Source organism: Mirounga angustirostris, unplaced genomic scaffold, assembly GCF_029215605.1.
Source record: "Mirounga angustirostris isolate CCGP_5_RB_7025 unplaced genomic scaffold, mMirAng1.0.hap1 SCAF_5, whole genome shotgun sequence".
NCBI lineage: Eukaryota > Metazoa > Chordata > Mammalia > Carnivora > Phocidae > Mirounga > Mirounga angustirostris.
The window spans coordinates 51375273-51402981 of record NW_026991713.1 but is presented as its reverse complement, the minus strand read 5'-3'; the positions used below and the strand labels follow the sequence as shown (position 1 = coordinate 51402981).

Sequence of the window (27709 nt, the reverse complement as noted above, 5' to 3'; positions counted from 1 at the left end):
CCTTTAGGCTCCTACATGTTGAAATTGGCCTTGTTTTGAGATTAGTCTCAGAGAAGGAAGGGTACCAGGGGGCTCTTTTATACCAAGGATCTCCTCTGGTCCTCCCTCTCACCTTTTTGCCCCAGGTTTTAGCAGTTAGCTCAGTGAAATTTGGTGGCTGAATGAAAGTCTCTTGTTTCCTATAAGGAGGCAGATATGAGCACATCTGGAATACACAGAAAACCACCTCCCTCGCATGGGGAAGAAGACAAAGGGGAGAGCTGCTCACCAGACAGCATCCCATTTGTTCCCAGTGTTGCATGGCTTCCTCATGGGCAGCTCTGTAGAGGAGGAACCCTGATGAGGACACCCCCCCAACCACAAATGAAGAATAGAGAGTAGGGTGTAATCTCCTGCTAGCATTCATTCTCTGTCCATCAGTGAGGCAACAGGTGGGCTAATGGACAAGATGGCGTCACAGAATCTATAAGGCCTATCCTGTACTTAGTGGTGTATGAGAAGCAAACTCTCTCTGACTCTGAGAGGGAGCAAGCTCAACACCAATACGACACCATCACCATCAAACGCTGATTATCTTCCCTCTGCAAGGACAAGGGAGAAAGTTGAGATGCAGAAAAAAAGTATATTTTCACACACACATACACACACAAGAAGAGTTCTCACAGATGATTTAAACAATAATTGAAGCCCTTAACAATATTACCAAGCCAGGGGCACCTAGGTGGCTGAGTCAGTTAAGCATCTGAATCTTGAGGTCAGCTCAGGTCTTGATCTCAGGGGTGGGGTTGAGTTCAAGCCCCGTGCTGGGTTCCATGCTGGGTGTGGAGCTTACTTACAAAATACATATATATTACCAAGCCATACTAGTAAAATACCAATGCTTATTAATCTCTGAAATGTGGAGGCTAAGGATAGGAGCCTCCTACATTCAATGAAGTTCTCTCTCTTTTAGATAGATGGGACTATCTCCTCCATTGTTCTAAGTTACCTCTCAAATGAACAATCTTATGCATGTCCAGTTCCCCAAAGTGGCCACCACCATTCCTGGTGGTCCTCAGGGAAGTTATGTCAGGAAGTAGTGTAAGTTTATTGGAAGATAAGCCCATGAGAAATTGGCTGATGGTCGATCAAAAGCAAAGATGCTGCTTCTGAGTATCTCAGCCCTCGACCCTAAGGAAGCTGTCCCAGCTGCTGACCCAAGAACCAGGAGCCTCTGGCAGCTGGAATATGTGAAGAGAAGCTCTCTCCCAAAACAAAGTTCTCATCCACAGACAAGGCTGAGGAATGTTCTTAGAGTTACACAACATATAACGTATTGGACAAGGGGCGCCTGGTGGCTCAGTCGGTTAAGTGTCTGCCTTCAGCTCAGGTTATGATCCCAGGGTCCTGGGATCGAGCCCCGCATCAGGCTCTCAGTGCAGCGGGGAGCCTGCTTCTCCCTCTGCCTGCCATTCCCCCTGCTTGTGTGCTCTCTCTTTCTCTCTCTGACAAATAAAATCTTTAAAAATAATAATAATAAGGGGCGCCTGGGTGGCTCAGTTGGTTAAGCGACTGCCTTCGGCTCAGGTCGTGATCCTGGAGTCCCTGGATGGAGTCCCGCATCGGGCTTCCTGCTCGGCAGGGAGTCTGCTTCGTCCTCTGACCCTATCCCCTCTCAGGTGTTCTCTTTCTCTCATTCTCTGTCTCTCAAATAAATAAAATCTTTTAAAAAATAATAATAAGATTATTTATTTGGGGCGCCTGGGTGGCACAGTCAGTTAAGCATCCAACTCTTGGTTTTGGCCAGGGTTGTGATCTCAGGGTGGTGATCTCAGAGTCATGAGATCAGGCCGAAGTCTGGCTTTGAGCTCAGTGCAGAGTCAGCTTGGGGCTCTCTCCCACTCCCTCTCCCCGTGCATGCAAGCGTGCACATTTTCTCTCAAATAAATAAATCTTTAAGATTATTTCTTTAACTAGACACTCACTGGGCCCTTTTAAACTGGAAACATGTCTTTCAGTTCTGGGAAATTTTCTTGTATTATTTCTTTGAGAAATCCCTACCCTCCGAGTCTTTATTCTCTTTAAGGTTATCAGACCTCTTAGATTGACCCTCTAGCAGTTTCTCTCCCAGACCACCGCTTTGGCTTTTCATCCTGCGTTATCCTAGCAGCTGGTTGTGGGCTCCATGAGGATGGAGACATGTTTTACTCCTTATCCCCCAGTCCCTTTCCCAGGACCAAACAAGTTCTGGGCAATTACCTATAAACCTAAGAAACTCTAGAGCGACCAGAATTGCTTATTTTCAGTTTTGGAACCTCTTACTTATATAATTACTTAAGAAAAACAGAAATATCAGGAAATACAGGGACTGAAAAGTAATGAACTTTGAAACAATTTATTGTAGCCTCTTCTGACTCTTAGCACCTGGGGTAGGCTGCTGTTTGCTTTTGTGCAGCTGTGAAGAAAGACTTGGCTGAACAGATCAGTTAAGAAGTAGTGGGGATGTTAAGCCGGTTAAGAGAGCACACTGCCGGGCGCCTGGGTGGCTCAGTTGGTTAAGCGACTGCCTTCGGCTCAGGTCATGATCCTGGAGTCCCAGGATCGAGTCCCACATCGGGCTCCCTGCTCAGCGGGGAGTCTGCTTCTCCCTCTGACCCTCCTCCCTCTCATGCTCTCTGTCTCTCATTCTCTCTCTCTCAAATAAATAAAATCTTAAAAAAAAATAAAAAAAAAAAAAAAAAATTTAAAAAAAAAAAAAAAAAAAAAAGAGAGCACACTGTCAGTATTTCCTTAAATTATTATTATTATTTTTTTTTTTTTAGATTTTATTTATTTATTTGAGAGAGAGAGAATGAGAGAGAGAGCACATGAGAGGGGGGAGGGTCAGAGGCAGAAGCAGGCTCCCTGCCGCGCAGGGAGCCCGATGCGGGACTCGATCCCGGGACTCCAGGATCATGACCTGAGCCGAAGGCAGTCGCTTAACCAACTGAGCCACCCAGGCGCCCCTCCTTAAATTATTTTTAACAAAGGCCATTGCTGATTACAAAATTAATGCTCATCAGTCTTATTAAAAGGAACTGAGGGGCGCCTGTGCCTGGCTGGCTCAGTCGGTGGAGCATGTGATTCTTGATCTCGGAGTTGTTAAGTTTGAGCCCCACATTGGGTGTAGAGATTACTTAAAAAAATCTTAGTGGCGCCTGGGTGGCTCAGTCGTTGAGCGTCTGCCTTCGGCTCAGGTCATGATCCCAGGGTCCTGGGATCGAGCCCCGCATCGGGCTCCCTGCTCCGCAGGAAGCCTGCTTCTCCCTCTCCCACTCCCCCTGCTTGTGTTCCCTCTCTCGCTGTGTCTCTCTCTGTCAAATAAATAAATAAAATCTTTTAAAAAATAAATAAATAAAATCTTAAAAAAAAAAAAAAAAGAAGGAACTCTCAGGATCGTGAGATCAAGCCCAGTGTCAGACTCTGTGCTCAGCACAAAGTCTGCTTGAGTTTCTCTTTCCCTCTCCCTCAGCCCCTCTGCCCCCTCTCCACACACTCTCTTTCTCTCTAAAATAAATAAATAGGGGGCACCTGGGTGGCTCAGTCAGTTAAGCGTCTGCCTTCAGCTCAGGTCATGTTCCCCGGGTCCTGGGAACAAGCCCTGCATCAGGCTCCCTGCTCAGCGGGAAGCCTGCTTCTCCCTTTCCCAGTCCCCCTGCTTGTGTTCCCTCTCTTGCTGTGTCTCTCTCTGTCAGATAAATAAATCTTAAATTTAAAAAAAGGAACTGAAGTCTTACCTATTTTATAAAGCTGGCCATCAGAAAATTAGTTTTTCTTTCTCTTTTTTCCAGAAAATTAGTTCTAATTTTGTATGTAAAATATACACAAATATATATAAAAGTAAGGAACCAAACTTATTAAACAATCTGAAATTCAGGCTTATTCAAACTGACGTATGATGCACCAAAAAAGTGTGAATATATATATACACACACACACATATCCACACACATATATAATATCGGTGTAAAGCTTATATCAGACTTCTAAATATTGGTTACTCTGGGGAGTGAGATTGGAAGTTGGTACAGGGAAAAATTTGGAACTTTTCTTTTTACTCTCTATTGGTTTATTTTTTAATAAAGTGGGTTTTTTTTTTAAAGATTAATATATTTATTTGAGAGAGAGAACACATGCACGGGAAGGGGGTGGCTGGAGAGGGAGACAAGCAGACTCCCCACTCAGTGGGGAGCCCTATTCGGGGCTCCATCCCACAACCCTGAGATTATGACTTCAGCCAAAATCAAGAGTTGGATGCTTAACCAACTGAGCCACCCAGGCACCCCTACTCTCTATTGTTTTTATGGCTTAACTTAAAAGATTAATTATCCATAGCTAATGAGAACAAAAAACTAAGGAAGTCAAAATCTTTTGCAGGATGGATTTTAATTCCCATTCTGTGGTTGGCAGCACAATCACTGGCCTTTCATACTCCATCATAAAAGATTCTGTGGTGAGTTTGAGAAACACCACATACCATATCTCCTTGGGGACACCCAACACAAATTAGCACATTCAAGTTCTGCAGTAAAGAAAAGTATTTAACTTTATTGAACCATTGTTTCAAAACTCATTTTCATTTCATTTTGGCTTCAGTGTATTTACTTTTATTTTTCTTTCTTTCCTTTTTCTTTCTTTCTTTCTCTTTCTTTCTTTTTCAAGTTTTATGTTTATTTAAGTAATCTCTACACCCAACATGGGGCTCAAACTCATGACTCTGAGATCAAGAGTTGCATGTTCTTCCGACTGAGCCAGCCAGGTGCCCCTATTGTCTTTTTCATAATAGTCCACCCAGTAGACAAACATAGTCAAGAGGAGATGTGGTACAGGGTGGGGGTGGTGAAAGATAACAGAAATAGTTATGGTCATAGTATGACCCAGACACTTTTATCACCAAATATCATCTAGGGGGAACACATGTTGGAAAATACTTGCAGATTCATGACTTTTCTTCCATAACTAGAAGCTTGAAACTCCTAGAAGTCACAAGATTGATTATCCATGGGTACATGATTTGAAGACCTCTCTCCTGACTTCCTCACATTATCTTCAAAAATATATTAGCTCTTAAGGCAACAGAAATCAGACCAGCATTCACCTGCCAAGACTAGAAAGGACCATGAGAGTTGATGGGAAATGTGCTAGATCTTCCACTGGGTGGCAGTTACATAGGTGTGTACCTCAAAACTTGCCCAACTGAAAACCTGTGCATTTCCTTATATGTAAACTCTACCACAAGGAAGTTAACCAAGATATATATGTACTCTGAAGAGATTTAAGATCAGAGCAGCATTGTGATGAAGAGCAGCGGTGTTAGAACCAAACCGCCTAGGTTCATAATCCTGCCCCACTACCTTCCACATGTGACCTTGGTCAAGTTCTTCAGCCTATCTCTAAAATGAGCATAATAATAATACCTCCCTTGTAGGATTATTTGTGAGGGCTGAGTTGATAGAAATAATGTATTTACATCAGAAACTGGCCCAAAGTACTCAATACATATTAGCTTCTACTTCTGGTTATAATGGTGCATTGAGAAACGCTGCTAATTTTTGATCCCTTAAAGAAAAAAAAGTGTGTTGTAGGTTTCCGGACTGGAAGCCCAGATATATGTGTTAAATATGAATGTGGTGTTTCAGTTCTCTGGTTTTCTGTTACTATTCCTGCCAGCTAAAAGAATATTGAGGTCATTACTGAAAAGAGGACACTGGGAAAAAAAAAAAGAGAGAGAATCCAAATGACTGGTTGAAATAGGGGGTGTTACATAGTCTCTGGAGAGTCTACATTAAAGTCTTAAAATAGATGGATTTGAAATGTGTATGAGCCCAGCAACAAACGCAAAAATAGACAGTGGGACTACATCAAAGTAAAAAGTTTCTGCACAGCAAACAATCAATAGAGTAAAAAGGCAATCTATGGAATAGGAGAAAACGTTTGCACACCATATACCCCATAAGGAGATAATTTCCAAAATATGTAAGGAAATCCTACAACTCAATAGCAAAAAAACTATTAACCCAATTTTTGAACAAGCAAGGACTTGAATAGACATTTCTCCAAAGAAGACATACAGATGGCCAACACGTACATGTAAGGGAACTTGGTATCACTATCATCAGGGAAAGGCAAATCAATACCACAATGAGATACCACCTCCCATATGTTAGGATGGGCATTATCAAAGAGAAAAAACAAGTGTTGGTGAGGGTGTGGAGAAATTGGAACCGTTATACTCCATGAGGAATGCAACATGTGCAACCATATAGAAAGTAGTATGGAGGGGTGCCTGGGTGGCTCAGTCGGTTGAGCATCCATCTGACTCTTGGTTTCAGCTCAGGTCATGATCTCAGGGTTGTGGGATTGAGCCCCACATCAGGCTCCACAATCAGTGGGGAGTCTGCTTGAGATTCTCTCCCTCTGCCCTTCCTCCCTGTCTCCCCCACTCTCTTTTTCTCTCTCTAAAATAAATAAATCCTTACCAAAAAAAAAGAAAAGAAAATAGTAAAACAGTATGGAGGTTTCTCAAAAAATTAAAATAGAACTACCATATGTTGCAGCATCCCAAGTCTTAGGATTTACCCCCTCCGAAAGTGAAATCAGGATCTCAAAGAGATTTCAGCACCCCACGGTCGTTGTAGCATTACAACAGCCAAGATGCAGAGACAACCGAGGTGTCTGTTGACAGATGAGTGAATTTAAAAAATGTAGTATATACATATGAGGGAATATTATTTAGCCTTTAAAAAGAAGGAAATCTTGCAATATGTGACAATATGGATGAACTTTGAGTATATTGTACGAATGAAATAAACCAGTCACAGAAGGATAACTAACTCATGATTCCACTTCTGTGAGGTACCTAAAATAGTCGAACTCATAGAATTGAAGAACAGAATGATGGTTGCCAGGGGCTTGGGAGAGAGGAAAGGGGGACTTGCTAGTCAATAGGCATAAAATTTCAGTTATGCAAGATGGATAAATTCTAGAGCACCTGGGTGGCTCAGTTGGTTAAGCAACCGCCTTCGGCTCAGGTCATGATCCTGGAGTCCCGGGATCGAGTCCCGCATCGGGCTCCCTGCTCAGTGGGGAGTCTGCTTCTCCCTCTGACCCTCCTCCCTCTCATGCTCTCTGTCTCTCATTCTCTGTCTCGCAAATAAATAAAATCTAAAAAAAAAAAAAAAAAAAAAAGATTAAAAAAAAAGATGGCTAAATTCTAGAGATCTGCTGTACATTGTCCCTATAGATAACAATACTGTATTGTACACTTCAAAACTTATTCAGAGGATAGATCTCATGTTAAATGTTTTTACCACAATAAGAAAAAATTTTAGGCTTATTTAAGTAATTGACCCCAACGTGGGGATTGAACACACAAGCCCAAGATCAAGAGTCACATGCTCTACTGACTGAGCCAGCCAGGCCCCCCTAAAATTTAAAAAACATATTTTTTAAGGTCTCATTTATATGAGAGAGAGCACAAGTGATGGGAGGAGCAGAGGGGGAGGGAGAGGGACAAGCAGACTCTATGCTGATCATGGAGCCTGACACAGGGCTCAATGCCAGGACCCTGAGATCAGGACCTGAGCTGAAACCAAGAGTCAGATGTTCAACTGACTGATTCACCCAGGAACCCTCCAAATAATTTTTTTTAAGATTTACTTATTGGGGGGCGCCTGGGTGGCTCAGTTGGTTAAGCGACTGCCCTCGGCTCAGGTCATGATTCTGGAGTCCTCGGGATCGAGTCCCGCATCGGGCTCCCTGCTTGGCGGGGAGTCTGCTTCTCCCTCTGACCCTCCTCCCTCTCATGCTCTCTGTCTCTCATTCTCTCTCTCTCAAATAAATAAATAAAATCATTAAAAAAAAAAAAAAAGATTTACTTATTGGGGCGCCCGGGTGGCAGTTAAGTGTCTGCCTTCAGCTCAGGTCATGATCCCAGGGTCCTGGGATGGAGCCCCATGTCAGGCTCTGTTCAGTGGGGAGCCTGCTTCTCCCTCCTCCCTTTGCTTCTCCCTCCTCCCTCTGCTTCTCCCTCCTCCCTCTGCTTCTCCCTCCACTGGTGCTCTCTCTCCCTTGCTCTCTCTTAAATAAATAAAATGTTTATTAAAAAAGGATTTTATTGGGGCGCCTGGGTGGCTCAGTCGTTAAGCGTCTGCCTTCGGCTCAGGTCATGATCCCAGAGTCCTGGGATCGAGCCCCGCATCGGGCTCCCTGTTCGGTGGGAAGCCTGCTTCTCCCTCTCCCATTCCCCCTGCTTGTGTTCCCTCTCTCGCTCGCTCTCTCTCTGTCAAATAAATAAAATCTTCAAAAAAATTAAAAAAGGATTTATTTATTTATTTGAGAGGGGGTGGGAGGGAGAGAGAAGAGGGAGAGGGAGAGAGAAAATCTTCAAGCAGACCCCGTGCTGCGCGCAGAGCCTGACTGGGGGCTCAATCCCACCACCCCAAGATACGACCTGAGCCAAAACCAAGAGTTGGGTGCCCAACCGACTGCACCACCCAGGCGCCCCATAAAAAATTTTTTTAATGTTTTAAGAGCCCAAAGGAGCTAGAGTCAGTCATTCTTTAGAATAAGTGGAGGTGGTGTCAGCTGGCTAAATTTAGGGCTCCCAGTTGTGGCTTGCTGATGAAAGAAGTCTACAGACTGGGAGCAGGTGAGTGGACTGAGCCACGTTTAGAGCGCTCAGCTAGAAATGGTTTGCAGGGTCATCTTTAGAAGTGTGTGGAGAGTGGGTACCTCCCCAGTTATGGCCCGAAATGGTGCAGAGACTTAGGCCTCCTGCCTCACCCAAGAACTTCCTTGTTGCCTCCAATGTTAGGGACCAGGCGCCACCATCCGTTCCCTGCCGTCATGCTCAACCATGCCCCTGCGGGCTGCGCCTCACTCAGACAGGTAGGAGGTGACAGGGAGCTGAGGAATGCTCTTTGATGGAGAAATCTGTCCCCCACTGCTTGGACAGTGGCAAGAAACCAACATCCCTCCTGTGAGGCTGAGATTGGGATCCTGATCAGATGATGACATTTCTGGCTTTTCCTCACCTCCCCGCTGGCCCACATCTGCCCTTGATCCATCCCCAGGGTCAGGGGCTGTACTAAGAAGACAGAGACTCTGCCTAGGCCAAAATTAAAGTCAGAGAAGTCTTCATTTTGAGAGTCCTCACCTGGTAATGTGATGTGGACAAATTACATGGGGGTCCTATAAGCGTGCGCAAAGGAAGAACCGTGTCCACGGGTATCGGGATGGTGGGTAATATTTTTCTTCCTTCCATGTGTCTTATGGTTCTGTTTTCCAAAGTTGTATCACGGTCATTACCATTTTTTGGATGCCGACTCTGTGTCCGTGGCCTATGCTGCAACACTGCAGGCCTCCTGATTCCCCCCCCCCCCCAATTTTATTTTGACCAAAGAAGGAATCAGAGAAGCTCAAAGGCTCAGAGAGGCTTACCAGCTCGCGCAGATCCCACAGCTGAAAGCGGCAGAAGCGGGGAAAGGAATGACTAGTTGTCTCCTCTGCGCCTGAGTTAGAGCTCTCCACCCACCTTCTTGGGTCCCTTGCCCCAAACAGTGGGAACACAGCCCTTCTTCTGCTGGCTTGATTCATCTCCAGAGGAGAGGAGGAGTCTGTGAAATTATACAAAGTTCAGCTTGTGAGGCCTCAAAAAAAATTTTTTTTTAAAGATTTTATTTATTTATTTGAGAGAGAGAGAATGAGAGAGAGCACATGAGAGGGGAGAGGGTCAGAGGACGAAGCAGACTCCCTGCCAAGCAGGGAGCCCGATGCGGGACTCGATCCTGGGACTCCAGGATCATGACCTGAGCCGAAGGCAGTTGCTTAACCAACTGAGCCACCCAAGCGCCCTGAGGCCTCAAAATTTTAATTGCACACTTGGAAGTTCTTTGGAAACAGCAGCTTTTTTGGAACACCAGGAGGCATAAAAGCAAATGCCTTTGGCAATGCACTGTGTTTCCGGTGACACGGTTTTCCAGATCCGGGAGGTGCAAAGTAGAGCACCTTTGAAGATGCCAAAAAGCCTATGTGACAGGATGAATCTTCTCCAGGCTCGAAACTATTCTTTCTCTATTTTTTTTTTTTTTTGAGAGCATATAAAATAAAAACAGAAATTGCGACAGAACTTCTGTTCTCCAGATGTCAAGTCTATTATTTTCATCTCAGCCCCTGCGGGGCGGGGGGCGGGGCAGAGCGCAGGGAGAAATTGGCAGCAACCTGTCTTCAGCTTCTTTTAAACCCCGTGGTAGGATGTGCTCAATGCTGTTGGGGAAATATGTGGTTAACATTTTTTTTTAAAGATTTTATTTATTATTTGAGAGAGAGAGAGGGAGGGAGAGAGAGAGAGAGAGAGCAGGAGCAGGGGGAGGGGCAGAGGAGAGGGAGAAGCAGACTCCCCGCTGAGCAGGGAGCCCGGGCTCAATCCTAGAACCCTGAGACCATGACGCTTAACTGACTGAGCCACCCAGGTGCCCCTGCGGTTAACATTTTTTTAATCCCTCGCCCTACCTCGTCTTCCTCCCACTGAGCCCAACAGGCACACATACAGCATTTAATTAAGTCTCTTGTCAAGAGCACTTTTAGGATTGGCCACCATCAGATGGTTGGATTATCTGCCTTCTTGGACTTTGTGCCAAGAGAACTGAGATCTCGCTGGTGAGAAGACAGCCCAATTGGGGTCCCAGGAGTGCCAACCCAAGGCATTAGGAGACTGGAAGTCTCCCCCACCGCACCCCCGAAGTTATCCTCTTGGCTGTGATCGCCAGAGCCAACCACCTACTCGGTTTCAGCTAAAGAGGCCGGGGATCCAGAAGCTTCTCTGTCCTGGCAGGGGTTTAAGATGTAACAAACCGTACCACCTGATAATCTGGTTCCCTGGTAAAGTGGGGAAAGGATATTGTCCCCTCCGTTCTCTCCCTCCCACTACTCTGGGCTGCTGAGCCCCTCTGGGAATCCAGAAATAGAGTGTTGCGTCAAGACCCACTCTATTCCCCAAATCCAGGGTGGTGGGATTGGGGGGTGGGGTGCGGTGCTAATTGATTTCTGGGCAAAGGAAGATGCCCAAATTTTTAAAACTGTCACCCTGTTCTTTTTCTGAAATTCTCTTCATTTGCTCCAAAGACTGGGCTTCCTTATGCAGGCATTGCCTCGTGGATAAAGATGTTCCCTGAGGTTCCAAGAGCTCCCTCCTTGCCCCGCAAATCCACCAGCCTGTGGCAGGAGCTTTCTGTGAGGACCAGCCCCCAAACTGACAAATGATCAGAGTCACTTGTAGACTAAGACCAAAGGCCCTGAACTCTGGGATGGCCTCAGGAAGGAGAAGCCAAACCAGCTGTGCCCAACAAGGACAGGTGTTCCATCCTCGGGCTGGTTACCTGTGCCCCACTCCATTCCTGCGGGGGGCCAGTTCAGGGAGGACTGGAGGGCTGGTGGTGGGGAAGGAGGTCCCAAGTCCCACCAGATGTTGACAGAGACACGACGCGGTCATTTGCTAGCTGGTCTTCTTGCTCTCAATCATCCTTCCTCCCTTCCTTCAGGCCCCCAGCTTTCCCCAGAGTGATGTGCCTAAAATACAGGTGGGCTCAGCTCATCCTCAAGCTGCACTCTGTTCGGTGGCTCCCTGTTCCTTACGGCTTTGGTTGCCAACTGTTGTTCTACTTCCAGGCGGTTCTTTCGGCAGGTCTGACTAGCAAAGCTGTGCTTGGGGGCACGAGCATCTCTTTCCCTCATTGCCTCTTGGGAAAGACCACACACATTGTTCCACTTGGTTTTCAGCCCCTGGAAGCCCCCACGCTCAGCCGGCCTGTGGTCTAATGCGCGGCTGCCGAGGGGAGCAGGTGCCGCGGGTGGTGGTGGCGGCCAGCGGGTGAGGTTCTGCAGCGCCATCACACGTTGGCGCCACACTGGATTTTCTCAAAGTCTACGTCCCTCGCGTGCTCCGCGCTGGGAGTTTCTTCTGCTACCGGTAGGTGACCAGGGACGTAGAGCTCTGCTGTCAGAACAGCCTCGAGAGTAAGGATCAGTTGGTCCGTCGTGGCTGCTGCGATGTGTGTGAAAGGAACAGGCGGACGAGACACGACGTCCGGACCTGACTTCTGTCCCTCAGGCGAGAAAAGCCTCAAGGGTGAGTGGAGAGCCAAGTGAGCTCATGTCCCAGCCGGACTCAGGCTTCTAATTATTCCCGGGGCTGCGGCGGCCCGTTCTAGGCCCCCTGCTCCAGAGCTCCCTGGGCTGAGCGTCCAGGGCCCGCGCTGGGCCGCCCCTCGGGTCGGATGCCGGGCACCTGCGCAGGCCGCGCGTTCCACGCTCCGCAGGTGATGCTCCTGCGGGCGTCGGGCGTCGGGCGTCGGGCGTCGGGCCTGGGCGGAGACCGGCCCGGCCCCGCCCTTCCTGGATCCTGTCTTTGCGTCTCGGTGAGGCCTCCGCACTCCACCCAGATTGCCCGCGGAGCACAACGACCAGGGACAGGGCTCGAGGTCAGACCCTGGCTCTGCCCCACCCTGGCAAGTGACAGTAAGAAAGCCATTTGCCCTCTCTGTGCCCCCGTGTCCTCTTCTATAAAATAAGGGTGATAATGACAGCGCTTATCACATAGGATTGTCTTTTAAAAAAAAGAGGGGGGAGCTGGCTGGCTCAGTCGGTGGAGCATGTGACTCTTGATCTTAGGGTTGTGAGTTCGAGCCCCACGCTGGGTGTAGAGGTTACTTTAAAAGTTTAAAAAGTAAAAAAAGTTTAAAAAGTAAAAGAATTAAAAAATTAATGCAGGGGTGCCTGGCTGGCTTGGTCTCTATACCATGCCTCTCTCTCTCTCTCTCTCTCTCTCTCTCTCTCTCTCTCTTTTTTAGCATACAGCTCTTAACCTCAGGGTCGAGAGTTCAAGCCCCACCTTCGGCCTGGAGCCTACTTAGAAAAAATTAGGGGCACCTGGGTGGCTCAGTCGTTAAGCGTCTGCCTTCGGCTCAGGTCATGATCCCAGGGATCGGGCCCCGTTTTGGGGCTCCCTGCTCAGCGGGGAGCCTGCTTCTCCCTCTCCTCCCTGCTCCTGCTCTCTGTTTCTATCTCTGTCTCTCTCTCTCAAATGAATAAATAAAATCTTAAAAAAAAATAATGCATATAAAGTGCAGGGTTCCTGGCACATAGTAAAAAATGTTCAGTAAATGGCAGGTCTTGTTTTCCAGTCCAGCGCTTGCCAAACATCAGGCAGTCACAGGTTGCTGTCACAATTTTTGTCATGCCTACATAACCCTCTACTAGACTTTACATAGTATTTGTTACTAAATAACTTGCCCTTTTTATTTAGCATCATCCTAAAAAGCAATACCTGGGAAATAATTGATTTGATGTACTATTATATTTTTTACACATTAAAATGAATACATAACTACCGAAAATCTAATCCATTTGTTTTAGGGACCGCAGTGGTATGTACCACCCATGGGAAACACTGGTCTAATCCACCTTCAGTTCAGGAACCTGAGACTCAGAGAGACTAAGTGGATTTTCCAAGGTCACACAGGGAATTATTGGAAAAGCCAGCAATAGAGGAATTCAGGTCTCCTAACTAGGGCAGTACTCTTTACTCCACATCAAACTGCTGGTTTTACAGGGTTCTTAAAAGACATATTGAGGGGGCGCCTGGCTGGCTCAGTCGGTAGAGCATGCAACTTTGATTGCAGGGTTGTGAGATCAAGCCCCACGTTGGGCATCAAGCTTACTGAAATTAAAAAAAAAAAAATTGAAATGTACTGAAAAGGGAATGTTCTTTTGTTCGTCTGATGTTAGCAAATTGGAAATAACTTTTATATATTAAATTGGCTACAAAGATAACCTCCATTCAGCATGAAGCAGAAGAGAAAGTTGAAAGCGCAGGTTCACCTCATTTCATCCCTATCTGCTCTCGGCACTCAGCACACAGGACAGGGGAGGCTCAGGCGCCGGGCCCTGGAGGTGACACCCTGTACAGCTGTGACTTGGCGACTCGTCACGCTACAGATGGGAGTCGGCCTGTGGCAAGAGCAGCTAAGGGCACAAGCTGTAGTGTCAGATGGGGCTGGGTTCTCTTGCCCCTCACCACTCACAACTTTGACCTCCAACAAGTCACTTGGCCTTTCTGAACCTCAGTCCCCTCATCTGTAACGCTCCCATAGGGTTGCTGGGAAAATTAAGTACTCTCTAGAGAAAGTGCCTAGGGCAGCAGGGATGACTTTTTTTTTTTTTTTTAATCGAGGGAGAGAGAGAGGGGTTGGTGGAGGGGCAGAGCGAGAGAAAAAATCTTAAACAGGCTCCGCACCCAGCACGGGCTGGATCTCAGAGCCCTGAGATCATGACCTGAGCTGAAATCAAGAGTCAGATGCTTACCCGACCAAACCACCGAGGTGCCCCAGGGGTGACTTATTTTTACATTGATGTGCCTTTTTCTAGACTGAATAATCATATGCAATGAAACACAAATAGCTTTTAAGCCACAGGTTAAAAAGAGTAGGGTATAGAAAACCTGCTACACTGAGTGATTAGACTTTAAATGCCCCTTCTAATCATGTGAGTCTATTCTATGTATATTTAACATAAAATACAATTAACTTCCCAAAACCAAATTTTCAGGAAATAAAATTAAACACCGCATTAAGCTACTTGTTAGTTCTTTGCAGGGGTTAATGTTTTTGGCTGTTGGGTTTTTTTCAGATTTTACTTTTAAGTAATCTCTACACCCAACATGGGGCTTGAACTCACGATCCCGAGATTGAGAGTCACATGGTCCTCTGACTGAGCCAGCCAGGCACTCCACAGGGGTTAATGTTAAAGCTATAGTGGATATATAATTTTCTTTGAGAAGCCGCTCCCTATGTGCGGTTGACCTATGGGTAGGCTCATGACTCAAACCTGGCCAATCAACATTTTCTAACATCTAGGCATAGACATATAAGTCCATCCAACCAGAGTGAATCCCGAATCTTTCTATGGAACTCTTAGAAAAAGGAAGCAGTGTATCTGCTAGATGTAGGCCAGGACTTGATGAGAGTCCTCTTGCCACCATGAGAGAAGACCGTCCTAAAGAGGGATCCATCATGGAGGAAAAGAGAGAAGAAAGATGGGGATTAATCAAGAGCCAATGATCTTGTTTGAGCTCCTGGATCCAACCATACCTGAATGTAGCTTATCCCTGCACTTATCAGTATGTGAGCCAATAAATTCCCTTTTGAGACAGGTTTTAAAAAGAGAGACAGGTTTCTTACTACTTGTAATCAAAATATTCTCACCAATTACATAGGCAATATCATTTGCTTGCAAAAATACAGGGAAATCTAATCAACAGATTGTTCACCCAAATTATTCCTATGAGAAGCAAAGAGAAGAGCTAGATCTCAAGAGATACAATCTCAGATTTTGTGGCAATCCGGCTTGATTAGATGTTCCCCCCTCGAGTACTATGCATTTACCCTGCTACCTTAGGCCTTAGACTTAATATACTTTGCTACCAAGCTACTCCCATCTCAAAACACCTTGACCCCATAACCTTGGGAGTCACAATAGTCAATATATTGAACCTATCCATCACTCCCCAAAACTTCCTCATGCCCCTTTATTATCTTTCCTTTTCACCCCTCTTGCCCTTCTCACCCCCATGTGCTTTCTGTTGCTATAGATGAGTTTGCATTTCTGAACAATTATATAAGTGGAATCACAGAATGTGTACTCTTTTTTGTCTGGCTTCTTTCACGCAGCATAATTATCCTGAAATTCATCCACATTGTTGTGTATTATATCAAATTAGTTCATTTTTTAAAAGATTTTATTTGAGAGCGAGAGAGAACACAAGAGTGGAGAGGGGCAGAGGGAGAGGGAGAAGCAGATTCCTTGCTCAGTGGGGAGCCCAACACGGGGCTCAATCCCAGGACCCCAAGATAATGACCTGAGCCAAAGGCAAAGCTCAACTGACTGAGCCACTCAGGTGCCCCCAAATTACTTCATTTTTTTAAGTGACTGAATAGTGTTTCATTGTTTTACAATTTGAATTGTCCATTCACCTGTTTATAAACATTTGCATTGTTTCCAGTTTGGGGTTATTAAAAATAGAGCTACCTGGGGTGCCTGGCTGGCTCAGTAGATAGAACATGTGACTCTCAATCTCGGGGTCATGACTTCCAGCCCCACGCTAGGCATAGAGCCTACTTTAAAAAAATAGGGGCACCTGTGTGGCTCAATCAGTTGCGCATCTGACTCGTAATTTCAGCTCAGGTTATGATCTTAGGGTCGTGGGATCAAGCCCTGCATCGGGCTCTGCATTCAGCATGGAGTCTGCTTCAGATTCTCTCTCTCTCTCTCCCTCTGCTCCTTCTACCAATATTCATGCACTCTCTCTCTCTAAAAAAATAAAATAAATAATAAAATAAATGAGGGGCGCCTGGGTGGCTCAGTCAGTTAAGCGTCTGCCTTTGGCTCAGGTCATGATCCCAGGGTCCTGGGATCGCGCCCCGCATCAGGCTCCCTGCTCAGCAGGGAGTCTGCTTCTCCCCCTCCCTCTGCTTCTCCCCCTGCTCATGTTCTCTCTCTCTCTCTCTGTATCTCTGTGTCTTGAATGAATAAATTAAAAAGAAAATCTTTTAAAAAAATAAATGAAAAAATAGAGCAGCTATGAATATTTGTGTACAAGTCTTTGTATAAACATATGCTTTCCCTTTTCTTGGGTAAATACATAGGAGTGGAATGACTAGGTCATACGGTAGATGTATACTGACCTATGAAGAAACTGCAGGCTACCCAGCAGCCGCGTACCGAAGGAGTTCTGTTTGCTCTTCTCCAACACTTGCCGTGGTCCCTTCCGTCTTAGCCATTCTAATAGGTGTGTAGCAGTATTGCATTGTGGTTTTATTTTGCATTTCTCTAATGACTGATAATGTTGAGCATCTTTTTATCCACTTATTTGCCATCTGTATATCTTTTTTGGATAAAGTCTATTCAAATCTCTTGCCTGTTTTTTAATTGATTGTTTACTTTCTAGTTATACATTTTGAGATTCATTATATTCTTGTATCAGATATGTGATTTGCAAATCTTTCAGCCTGTGATTTGTTTTTTCATTCTCCTAACAGTCTTTTGAAGAGAAGTTCTTAATTTTGATGAAATCTGACTTGTCAGTTTTTTCTCTTATTAATTACACTTTTGGCATCTTCTCTAAGAAATTTTTGCCTAACCCAGTGTCACAAAGATTTCCTCCTGTTTTCTCCAAGAATTTTTATAGCTTTAGGTTTTGCATTTATTTTACTTTATTTTTAAAGATTTTATTTATTTGAGAGAGAGAATGAGATAGAGCATGAGAGAGGGGAGGGTCAGAGGGAGAAGCAGACCCCCTGCTGAGGAGGGAGCCCGATGCGGGACTTGATCCTGAGACTCCAGGATCATGACCTGAGCCAAAGGCAGTCGCTTGACCAGCTGAGCCACCCAGGCGTCCCGCATTTATTTTTTTAAAAAGATTTAATTATTTGTTTGAGAGAGAGTGCAGGGGGGAAGAGCAGAGGGAAAAGGAGAGAGAAACTCAAGCAGACTCCACGCCGAGCATGGAGCCTAACATGGGACTCAGTCTCATGACCCTAAGATCACAACCTGGACCAAAACCAAGAGTCAGATGCTTAACCAACTGCACCACCCAGGCGCCCCACTTTAGCTTTTGCATTTAGATCTATGACCCATTTTGAATCAATTCTTGTATATGGCAAGGGTACGAATTGCAATTTGTTTTAAAATATGCAAAAGCATATGAATATCCAATTGTCCCAGCACCATTTGTTAAAGAGAGCATCCTTTCTCCACTGAATTGCCTTTGTACCTTTGTCGAAAATTCATTGACCAAGTAAATATGGGTTATTTCTGAACTCTCTAGTCTACCTGAACATTGTTTTTTAAATTTGTTTTATTGTGGTAAAAATATATATAACTGAAAATTTGCTATTTTAACCACATTTAATATACAATTCACTGGCATTAATTATATTCACACTATTGTTCAATCATCATCACGATTTTTTCCAAAATGAACATGATTTTTTTTTAAAGATTTTTATTTATTTATTTGACAGAGAGAGACACAGCGAGAGAGGGAACACAAGCAGGGGGAGTGGGAGAGGGAGAAACAGGCTTCCCACGGAGCAGGGAGTCCGATGCAGGGCTCGATCCCAGGACCCTGGGATCATGACCTGAGCTGAAGGCAGACACTTAACGACTGAGCCACCCAGGTGCCCCAAGAAGGCAGTTTTGATTTACACATGTTGAATGTGGGATTTCTTTTTTAAGATTTTATTTATTTATTTGACAGAGAGAGACACAGCGAGAGAGAAAATACAAAGCAGGGGGAATGGGAGAGGGAGAAGCAGGCTTCCCGCTGAGCAGGGAGCCCAATGTGGGGCTCGATCCCAGGATCCTGGGATCATGACCCGAGCCAAAGACAGATGCTTAACGACTGAGCCACCCAGGCGCCCCTGAACATGATTTTAATCTCACTTTTTTCTTAAAAAAAAAAAACAACTGAGAATTTGGTATAGCATTTCATCACATCCCTAGTTTTGTTTTACTATGAAAAAATAATGTCAATGCTCCTGAAAGATGAACCATATTTAGCCTCTAACCTCACGTGGATTCCATGGCATCCCTCTGTCCCTAGGTTGTTCAAACTCCCATTTCAGAACCTCAGAGGAAAGTAGAATTTACAGAGATCTTAGAGGTGACCTTGAAGCCCCTTAGTTTTACAGACATGAAAGCTGAGAACGTGGATTCCGTGCTGGTGAGTGACAGAGCCAGCTGAAAAACAAGAAATGCTATTTTTGTGCCATGAGGGTTTGCACCAAATCCTGGAGCCCCCCCTCCACGAGACCTGGCTTTGGTGAGATCACTTCTTCTTCTCCTCAGGACACCAGAGAAGTGAAGCCACACAACCCTTCTCGGAGGGCTGTCTTGAGAGTTCACCCAAGGGGTAAAATCACCCCAAAGTCAACAAGAGGTGAGGGGCTGTCAGGAACAGAATACCTGTGGGATTTCTGACCACCAGGAAGTGGCCACTGAGGACAGAAGGCTTAGAAAGAGTTCTCACAAGAGGGAAGGATGACACCAGGCAGCGATTCTTGCTCTCAGGCTGGGTTGTGGATTATTGGTGCAAATAGAAAAGAGTCCCCTTTATGGATTTGATTGAAAATGCTAATGAGCAGCCTGCTTCTTCTCATCCGTGGCTATTTTACAGTAGTCCCTTCCCTGAAACACTGAGAATTGTGATCTGATTTATCATATGAAGTGGGGTTTCTTGGAAATAGCTAGAAACCACTACTCCAGTGAGTCACTAACCCTGCCCACAAATGCAAATTTTCTTCTTTTAAATTGATTTATTCATTTTTTTAGTAATCTCTATACCCAACATGGGGCTAAAACTCACGACCCCGAGACTAAGAGTCACATGCTCTTCTGACTGAGCCAGCCAGGAGCCCCCCAAATGCAAATTTTCTCAACAAGAAAAGCACGGGGTTTCTTGCAACAACACGGTATCAGTGGCTAACCCTGTAGAGCAGTCACTGTAATGGCACCATCACCGGAAGCACTTTCCATACTTATGAGAGCTCAGTGAGATGCGGACAATTGTTTTCCTCGTTTTATCGAAGAAAGGAAGGCACAGCTGGCCAGAGATCACCCAGCTTGCCTCCACTGTGTCCAGAGGCCTCAACAACCACATTACAGGCATCTCCAATCACTGCTGAGGTCTGGAGATGCTCCCTTGACCTCTCTCACGTGATTTATGGATATGGTTGTGAGCATTTGACAGCCCCAATGAGTGAACTGCCGAGCGTGCTGGTGGCCAGTTGGAAAATACGTGAAGCCAGGGAGTGGAGGGAGGCCCAGCCTCCTGGTGGGCGCTGAGGCACACAGGTCAGCCTGGGCTGGCCTGCTCAGCCTGTCGCCCTCAGCTGTCTCTCTCTCTCTCTCTCTCCCTCTCTCTTGCTACGCGGCCGAGCCGGGCTCACAGATGGGAACTGCCATTTATAAGCTCTCTGGCAAAATCAGCTTTCAGGTGAAGAAAACTCACAGACCCGGTAGGTTACCTCTGCTTCTGAGTCGGCTGGTCCCTGGGCTGCTGGGAGGACGAGGAGCCTCCACGTTGGTTCAATTTTCTCTGCCTTTGATGTGCTAGAAAGACCCAGGTGGCCTTCAGGGCTGGGGATAAATGCTTCCGTCGGGTCTGCTGTTTCGCTGTCTCATCATCTGAGTTCATTTATAAGCCAGTTCACAAATGAGCTTTATTTCTCGTAGGCAAATGTGCTTCCAAATTTCGCATGAGTCAAATGAAGGTTGGAGACACCAGAGCCATCCAGCGTCTATCACAGGACGGCTCAGTAGGTTTAATTTTCCATAACAGATGGAACATTAACTCCAGCATTATTGTGACCAGTTATAAATATCAAAGACATGTGTTTTGCAGTTCAGATTCTTCCTAAAAGGACTCAAGGACTTCTAAGCTTTAGTCCGCAGCTCCCAAATCTTTCTTGAGAAGCGATGGAAAAATGCATTCAGGCTTGCGGCGCTGGAAGGAGAACGGTGGGGGGTGTTCAGGTAGAGAGGCATGCCTGGGAATGCATGGGAAAGCCTGGGGTTCTGCCAGGTTCAAAAAGCGGGCAGATACCGGTTCTGTGTCCCCATCATAATGTTATAGCATTTGCCACACTGTATCGTGAGGATCGCTTCTCGTACCCATTCCTCCCACTGAGGGCAGAGACTCAGTCTTCTGTCACTGTGCTGAGTCTTCCGGTAACTGTCTAACAAGCCCTGGAATGAAGTAGGCACTAGCATTTTGTTCGTGGATTTAAGAATGTACACCTGCGTGAGGAATAAGTCTCTGCAGATTAGTTGAGTTTGACTCTAGAGGCTCTGACTTCTAGGTCACCTTTGGATGCTATTTTGTAAGCCAGGTCCCTGTTACCCTCCTATAGGTCTGATCAGAGCATCAACACACAAACATTTTGATGATGATGATGATACAGACTGCTTTATCCTTGGCTAGAATTAAAACCATGAATAGATCCCCACTCTAAATTTTCCTGCAGGGTCTTTCTTATCTGGATAATACTACTTTAATGGGTGAAGTTATTTCATGATAAGGTCCCTTAAGTACTTCATAATGTAATGGATCCCATTACTAGACTAGTATTGTGAGAATTCTATTTGCTGGTGAACAGAGTTGTAGAATTTCTTATCTATGTATTGTAATGTAGCTGAAAGAGCTCTTTTTAAAAAGATTTTTATTTATTTGAGAGAGAGAATGAGAGAGAGCACGAGAGAGGGGAGGGTCAGAGGGAGAAGCAAACTCCCCGCTGAGCAAGGAGCCCGATGCAGGACTCGAGCCCGGGACTCCAGGATCATGACCTGAGCCGAAGGCAGTCGCTCAACCAACTGAGCCACCCAGGCACCCCAGAAAGAGCTCTTTTAAAGACATTTACATTGGAAAACAGTTTGGCAGTCTGTTAAAATTAAACAGAGTTTACCATATGACCCAGAAATTCCATTCCTAGGAATGGAAACAACCCAATATCTATCAACCGATAAGTGGATAAACAAAATGTGTCCCTTCCAGGCAATTAAATATTATTCAACAATAAAAAAGAATGAAATTCTGATATGTGCCACCACCTGCTGGTTGAAAGAAGCCAGACGCAAAAGGCCACAGACTGTATGATTCTATACATGGGAAATGTCCAGAAAAGGCAAATCCACAGAAAGTAGATTCGTGGTTGCCAGGGGCTAGAGGAAGAAGGAAATGGGCAGTGATTGCTAACAGGTAAGGGATTTGTCCTTGGGGTGAATGGAGTGTTCTGGAATTAGATCATGTTTGCACAACATTATGACTATACTAAAAAAGACTGGATTTTACTCTTTAACATGGTGAATTTTACATTATGTGAACTTTATCTCAATTGAAAAATTGCAGACACAAAAAAATAGAGTAGCCTAATCCCCGTCTTTGTGAAATATATTCACCGATATATTATGTTTAGATTTCAATGAAGGCCAAGACGGTCGAGGTTTAAATGGCCCCGCATACTGCTGTGAACAAATGGGCCTCACACAAACACATATTCGTTACTCTAGGTCAGACGCTGGCTTTTGGTTTGGGGGCTTCACTTTCCCTCTGCCACACGTATCTAACCAGGAACCTCACGTGCTCTCTCTTTCAGAGGGTAAATATATATGTCATTCTTACTGCCGAGACCTGGTACATCTGGATTATCCACAGAATGGGAAAGCACCAAGCCGCGTGCCAGCTCGCGAAGTAAGACATTCAAGCAAAAAGAATACTCAGGTAGGCACTGTTGGGTGACATTCTGAGTTTGGCAGTACCATTTCTCATGTGCCAGAGAATGGTCTTCTTACCCCCGTGGCTTACCCAAGTATCTCCACAGGCTCTAGCCCGTTTCTCCTTTTCTCAGGGCCCGTCCAGTCAGAAGCTTGACTCTGGGTTGTGATTTTAGAAATAACCCGAGAGAATGATTTGATAGTTCATCCAACAGATCTGGAATAAGATCTGAGGCTTCCATGTACACAACTGCTTGTCCAGGCTCTGAATGTGGTCTTGTTGCCGGGTGCCCTGCCTGCCACTGAAAGCAGGATGTGAAATGTGAATGTGTGTGTCTCCCTGCTGGGGAATCCGTCGGTTGTCAGGGGTTCCATCAAAGCAAGGATCTCTAGCTAGGAGGTAGTGATCTACTCCCCAGTAGATCCTCAACGCCCTCCTCACTGTTCTCCCTGCCTTGCCGAGATTTTCCAAAGGAAGGGGGTGTGACTGGCCCTGAGGCCTGCTCCTCTGCAAACTCGACTATCTCTAGCGTCTTCTCTCCTGACCCATCAAGATTTTTTGGTTTGTTTGTTCGTTTGTGTTTTGCCATAAGGTTGAGGACACTTGCATTAAATGATCTCTGATTGTCTGGTCAATTTCTGGGAGCTCACTGCTGTATCTGAATAGGATTCCTAAAAGTAGGCAGCCGTATTCTTTCTTTCATATGTGAATAACACTATTATTTAATTTGGGGCCATGAAGCCGATTCCTCATTGCCCCCTGAGCAGTGCTGAGTACAAAAGACCAGATCCGTGGTTTTGCCACTGGTTTTTCCCCTAACAAAGTTAACTCTTGGTAAGAACAGTAATCGCTGCTGTGCGGAGTATGTTCAGCGTGTGTGGTTCACATCTTCTGAGTCCCCGTTCGACTTGATGGTGCTTGGCGGGGGCACAGGACACAAATGGGGAGTCTGTAAAGGGCACAAAGACTAGCTTTTCTGGCAAACTGACGGCTTCATATTAAGTAATGACTGATGTGAATTTTACAACGGGAGCCTCCTGGAGGCCCTGCAAAGTTGTGTCAGCCTTAGAACTAACTTCAGAATATGCCTTCATCTCAGGAAGAAAAGCTTGGATTAGGGATGCAGTTTGTAATTAATAGGATGCCTTTGGAGTGAGCAGAGAGGATAACAGAGGTATTATGAGAAGCTCTAAGGAGAACAAATATATGCTTGTTCGGCTTGAAAAAAAAATACGGAGTTCAAGTGCAAGGTTTAAACAAATGCTTTAAGAAGTTTCTCAGAAGGTACCTGAGCTCCCAGTGCTTGAATCATTTACATTCTTTTCTTGTATAGATCCTTTTTTCTTGTATAGATTTTTTTTTTAAGATGTATTTATTTATTTGACAGAGAGACACAGCGAGAGAGGGAACACAAGCCAGGGGAGCAGGAGAGGGAGAAGCAGACTCCCTGCTGAGCAGGGAGCCCGATGCGGGGCTTGATCCCAGGACCCTGGGATCATGACCTGAGCCGAAGGCAGACACTTAACGACTGAGCCAGCCAGGCGCCCCTCTTGTATAGATTTTTTAAAAAGTAATATTGAGCTCTCTAAAAGTTTTAGAAAATGATAATTTGATACTTATTTTAGTTCAGTAATTTTAAAATTGTAAAATGTAAGATTTAGAAGTTGACATTTTGGGGAGACCCAGATTTGGTTTGCAAGACGGAGCCACGTAGAACATTGTGAAAACAGTCTTCCCAGCAGGCTGAGTATAAAATTCCTCCATATTAGAGTAAGAATAACCCCCAACTGGGAATGCCACTCTAGCAGATCATTTACTGTATGTACATCTCCAGGAAAATGACATGTACCTATCCTGTGGTGATGAGACTCCTGTCAGAGCTTGAATATTTTTTTCTCATGAGGCATACCCAAAATGTGGTGCTATAATACATGGTTTTAACATTCTACCTCATCAATCCACTCTTGTGAATTGGGATTCGATACTCTGATTTTCTCTTATTGGCTTTAAATGTGCAAAATGACAAGTGTAATTGTTCCAAAGTCATTAACAGGATTCTGAGGGTTGGCAATATCTCTAGCCTCAGGATATTAAACTTTAGGAAGTGTGTATTAGCTGATTGTGTTACAAGATCTCTCAGTCTAATTGTAATTCCCAATGCTGTTGGCCTCGGCCACTGAGAGTAGGAGAAACTGCAGAACGATTTCAATTCAGTGAAGACCCTTGAAAAGAAGGATTCAAGCAGAATCTCCTGGAAACCATAGAATTTGGCCAAAGAACCAAGAAAAGAATTCTCTCACTCTTATTTTCCTGCCACTTTCTGATATGGTGAGGACTTTGAAAGATGTTTGAAAAGCACTTTTCAACTATAAACTGAGGGGTTTGACTAAGTATGAGAAGTTGTTCCTCTTTTACCTCTAGACCCCACAGGCCACAAAGTCATTCTTAAGTCGTCGTGTGTTTGGTTTCCTTGGTTTAGCACTTTACACACTCAAGTTTTTACTTACTCCCCATCCAGCAGCAATTATTAGCCTCAACCCTATGAACTTGCCATTATCATGAGTCAGAAATGGTTGACTGCCAGCTAGTTTCATAGGGCTCAAAGTCAAACGCAGGGAATCCTTCATCATTCTGAGTTAATGGTAACATTTTGTGATGGGAGCACCTGTCGCGTGGCCTCCCCGCGGCTCTTCTTGGGTGGGTGTGGCCCGGTGGTTAACAGCAGGACAGAGCCTTCTCTTCTGGCCCCATGGAGGGGGAGGTCGGGACAGCTGGTGGAGTTGGTGGCAGCTACGCCACCAGAGGGTGCTCTAGCCCTGATTACCGCATGTTCGCATGTTTGCCCGATTCCAATGGAAAACAGCGAATGTATAATCATTGCTCATATTTATTGTGCATTTATGGGCAGAACTAAGGTGTAAACATATCATATCACTATTACTTGCATTGTTAACATTAATTAAACTTCCGTGTGCTTGCCACCTATTATTTCATTTCACGCCTATCACAATTCTATCAGCAGAATACTATTTTTATTTCTACAGATGAGAAGATTGAAGCGTACAGAGGTTAAATGGTTTTACAAATGAGAAAAATAAAACAGATTTTATCGACAGGCTCAACCCTCTATTAAAGCTTTCTTTCCTTCCCTTCCTCTTTTTTCTCTTTTCCCACTGGCAATGTAAAGGAGATATATCCTTGTTTAAAAACAAAAAGAAAAAGAGCTGAAGCTCATTCCACAGAGTCAGCAAACTTTCCAGCCCTGCCGGCTGGCTGCTGAAGCAATAGGGCCACCAGCCTACTCAGACTACTGCTTCTGTCACTCCTTCCCCCCTCAAACTTGCCTGAGATGACTATTTGATCTTGGTTTCACCCTTATTTAAATTCTGAAGGGCGGAGGGCGGACAGGAGAAAATGTTAGGACTCTCCATAACCCTCAAAGATGGCGGCCCTACTTCCTTCTATGGCACTTTCCAGTATGTGCACAGCCTACCTATGCGCTGTGACTAAGAGCCAGATCCAAGGCCTGCCACGCTACTAGCTGGTGGCCCTGGTTAAGTCATTTAACCTCATCCCTCAAATTTGTGCAGCAAACATAGTACTCTCTCAGTCTTAAGATTAAGACCATTCCTCTGCATTCTGACAGAATTGACTGAATATCCATCTATCTATCATCTATCTAGGTATCTATCATCTATATTGTTTTGAAAGATTTTATTTTTATTATTTATTTGACAGAGAGACACAGCGAGAGAGGGAACACAAGCAGGGGGAGTTGGAGAGGGAGAAGCAGGCTCCCTGCAGAGCGGGGAGCCCGACGCAGGACTCGATCCCAGGGCTCCGGGATCATGACCTGAGCCGAAGGCAGTCGCTTAACCAACTGAGCCACCCAGGCGCCCCTATCATCTATATTTTTAAGATGGTATTTTTAAGTAATCTCTACACCCAACGTGGGGCTCAAACTTACAACCCCGAGATCAAGAGTCTCATGCTCCCCCGACAGAGCCAGCCCCTGTTTTCCCTCAAGGAGTTCATGGCCTAGCGAGTAATCTTATCTAAAGTAGCCCACTCAGTCACTCTCTCTCACCGCACCCTGCTTTATTGTCTTCAGGCACTTCATTCTAGAAATATTCATTGAATGCCAACCATGTGATCAGAATCGACAAAAATCCCTGCCTTTGTGGGGCTTATATTCTTGGGGGGAGAAAACGGACCATAAACCAATATATTATAAATAAAATGTATCATCAAATGACACAGTACAACAGGTACTGATAAGTGCTTTGGAAGAACAGAAGTAGAAAAAGGATAAGAGAATCTGGAGTGCCCAGGGGTGGTGGTTTTCAAATGCTTTAGTGTGGTTGCGATGCGTTTCATTGCAAAGGTGACATCTGAGAAAGACTGAAAGGTAAGGAGTGAGCCCTGCGGATACCTGGGAAGGAGCATTGCAGACAAATGGAAGAGCTGGTGCCCAGGCCCTGGGCAGGAGTGAGCCTGGCCTGTTGGAGGCCAGTGTGGCCGGAGGAGAGGGAGTGGGGAGGAGAAACATAAGGGAAGAAGAATGGGGGGGATGGAGGGGATCGTAGCCCACTGAACAGATTTTGGCTTTTATTCTGAGTGAAATGGAGAACCAGCACGTGGTTTTGGAAAGAGAGTGACGTGTTCGAAGTTTTCTTTTAAAACAATCACTGGTGGGGGGCGCCTGGGTGGCTCAAATGGTTGAGCGTCTGCCTTCGGCTCAGGTCATGATCTCAGGGTCTTGGGATCGAGTCCCGCATCAGGTTCCCTGCTCAGTGCAGAGCCTGCTTCTCCCTCTCCCTCTGCCATTCCCTCTGCTTGTGCTCTTCTGTCTATCTCTCTGTCAAATAAATAAAAATTAAACAAACAAACAAACAAAAAAACAATCACTGGTGGGGCACCTGGCTGGCTCAGTTGGTGGAGCATGCAACTCTTGATCTTGGGGTCGTGAGTTCAAGCCCCTCATTGGGGGGTAAGTTTGCTGGGAAAAAAAAAAATCTTTAATGGATTTGCACCTTTGTTATACCATCAAAAGTCTCCATCCTGGGGCACCCGACTGGCTCAAGTGGTGGAGCATGTGACTCTTGATGTGAGTTCGACCCTCGCTGGGTGTAGAGATTACATAAAAAATTTTTTTTTTTTAACTTTTTTAAAAAGTCTCCATCATAGGGGCACCTGCATAGCTCTGTTGGTTGGGTGTCTGACTTCGGCTCAGGTCATGATCCTGGGGTCCCGGGATCAAGCCCCGCATAGGGCTCCCTGCTCAGCAGGAAGCCTGCTCCTGTTCCCTCTCTTGCTGTGTCTCTCTCTGTCAAATAAATAAAATAAATAAAATAAAAATTAAAA

The 27709-nt window shown here is 45.4% G+C and overlaps 1 protein-coding gene across 2 annotated transcripts in view; it reads left to right on the top strand.

Moving 5' to 3' along the window:
- Positions 1–27709, top strand: part of RASSF3 (Ras association domain family member 3) — a 142849-nt gene that overhangs the window by 5960 nt on the left and 109180 nt on the right. The window contains exons 2-3 of one of the 2 annotated variants that reach the window (XM_064590963.1): positions 16719–16861; positions 22227–22351. In XM_064590963.1, the coding sequence (XP_064447033.1) occupies positions 16726–16861; positions 22227–22351 (261 nt within the window). In that variant the 5' untranslated portion in view covers positions 16719–16725. The remainder of the gene's footprint in view (positions 1–16718; positions 16862–22226; positions 22352–27709) is intronic. The other variant, XM_064590964.1, reaches the window with a different exon arrangement.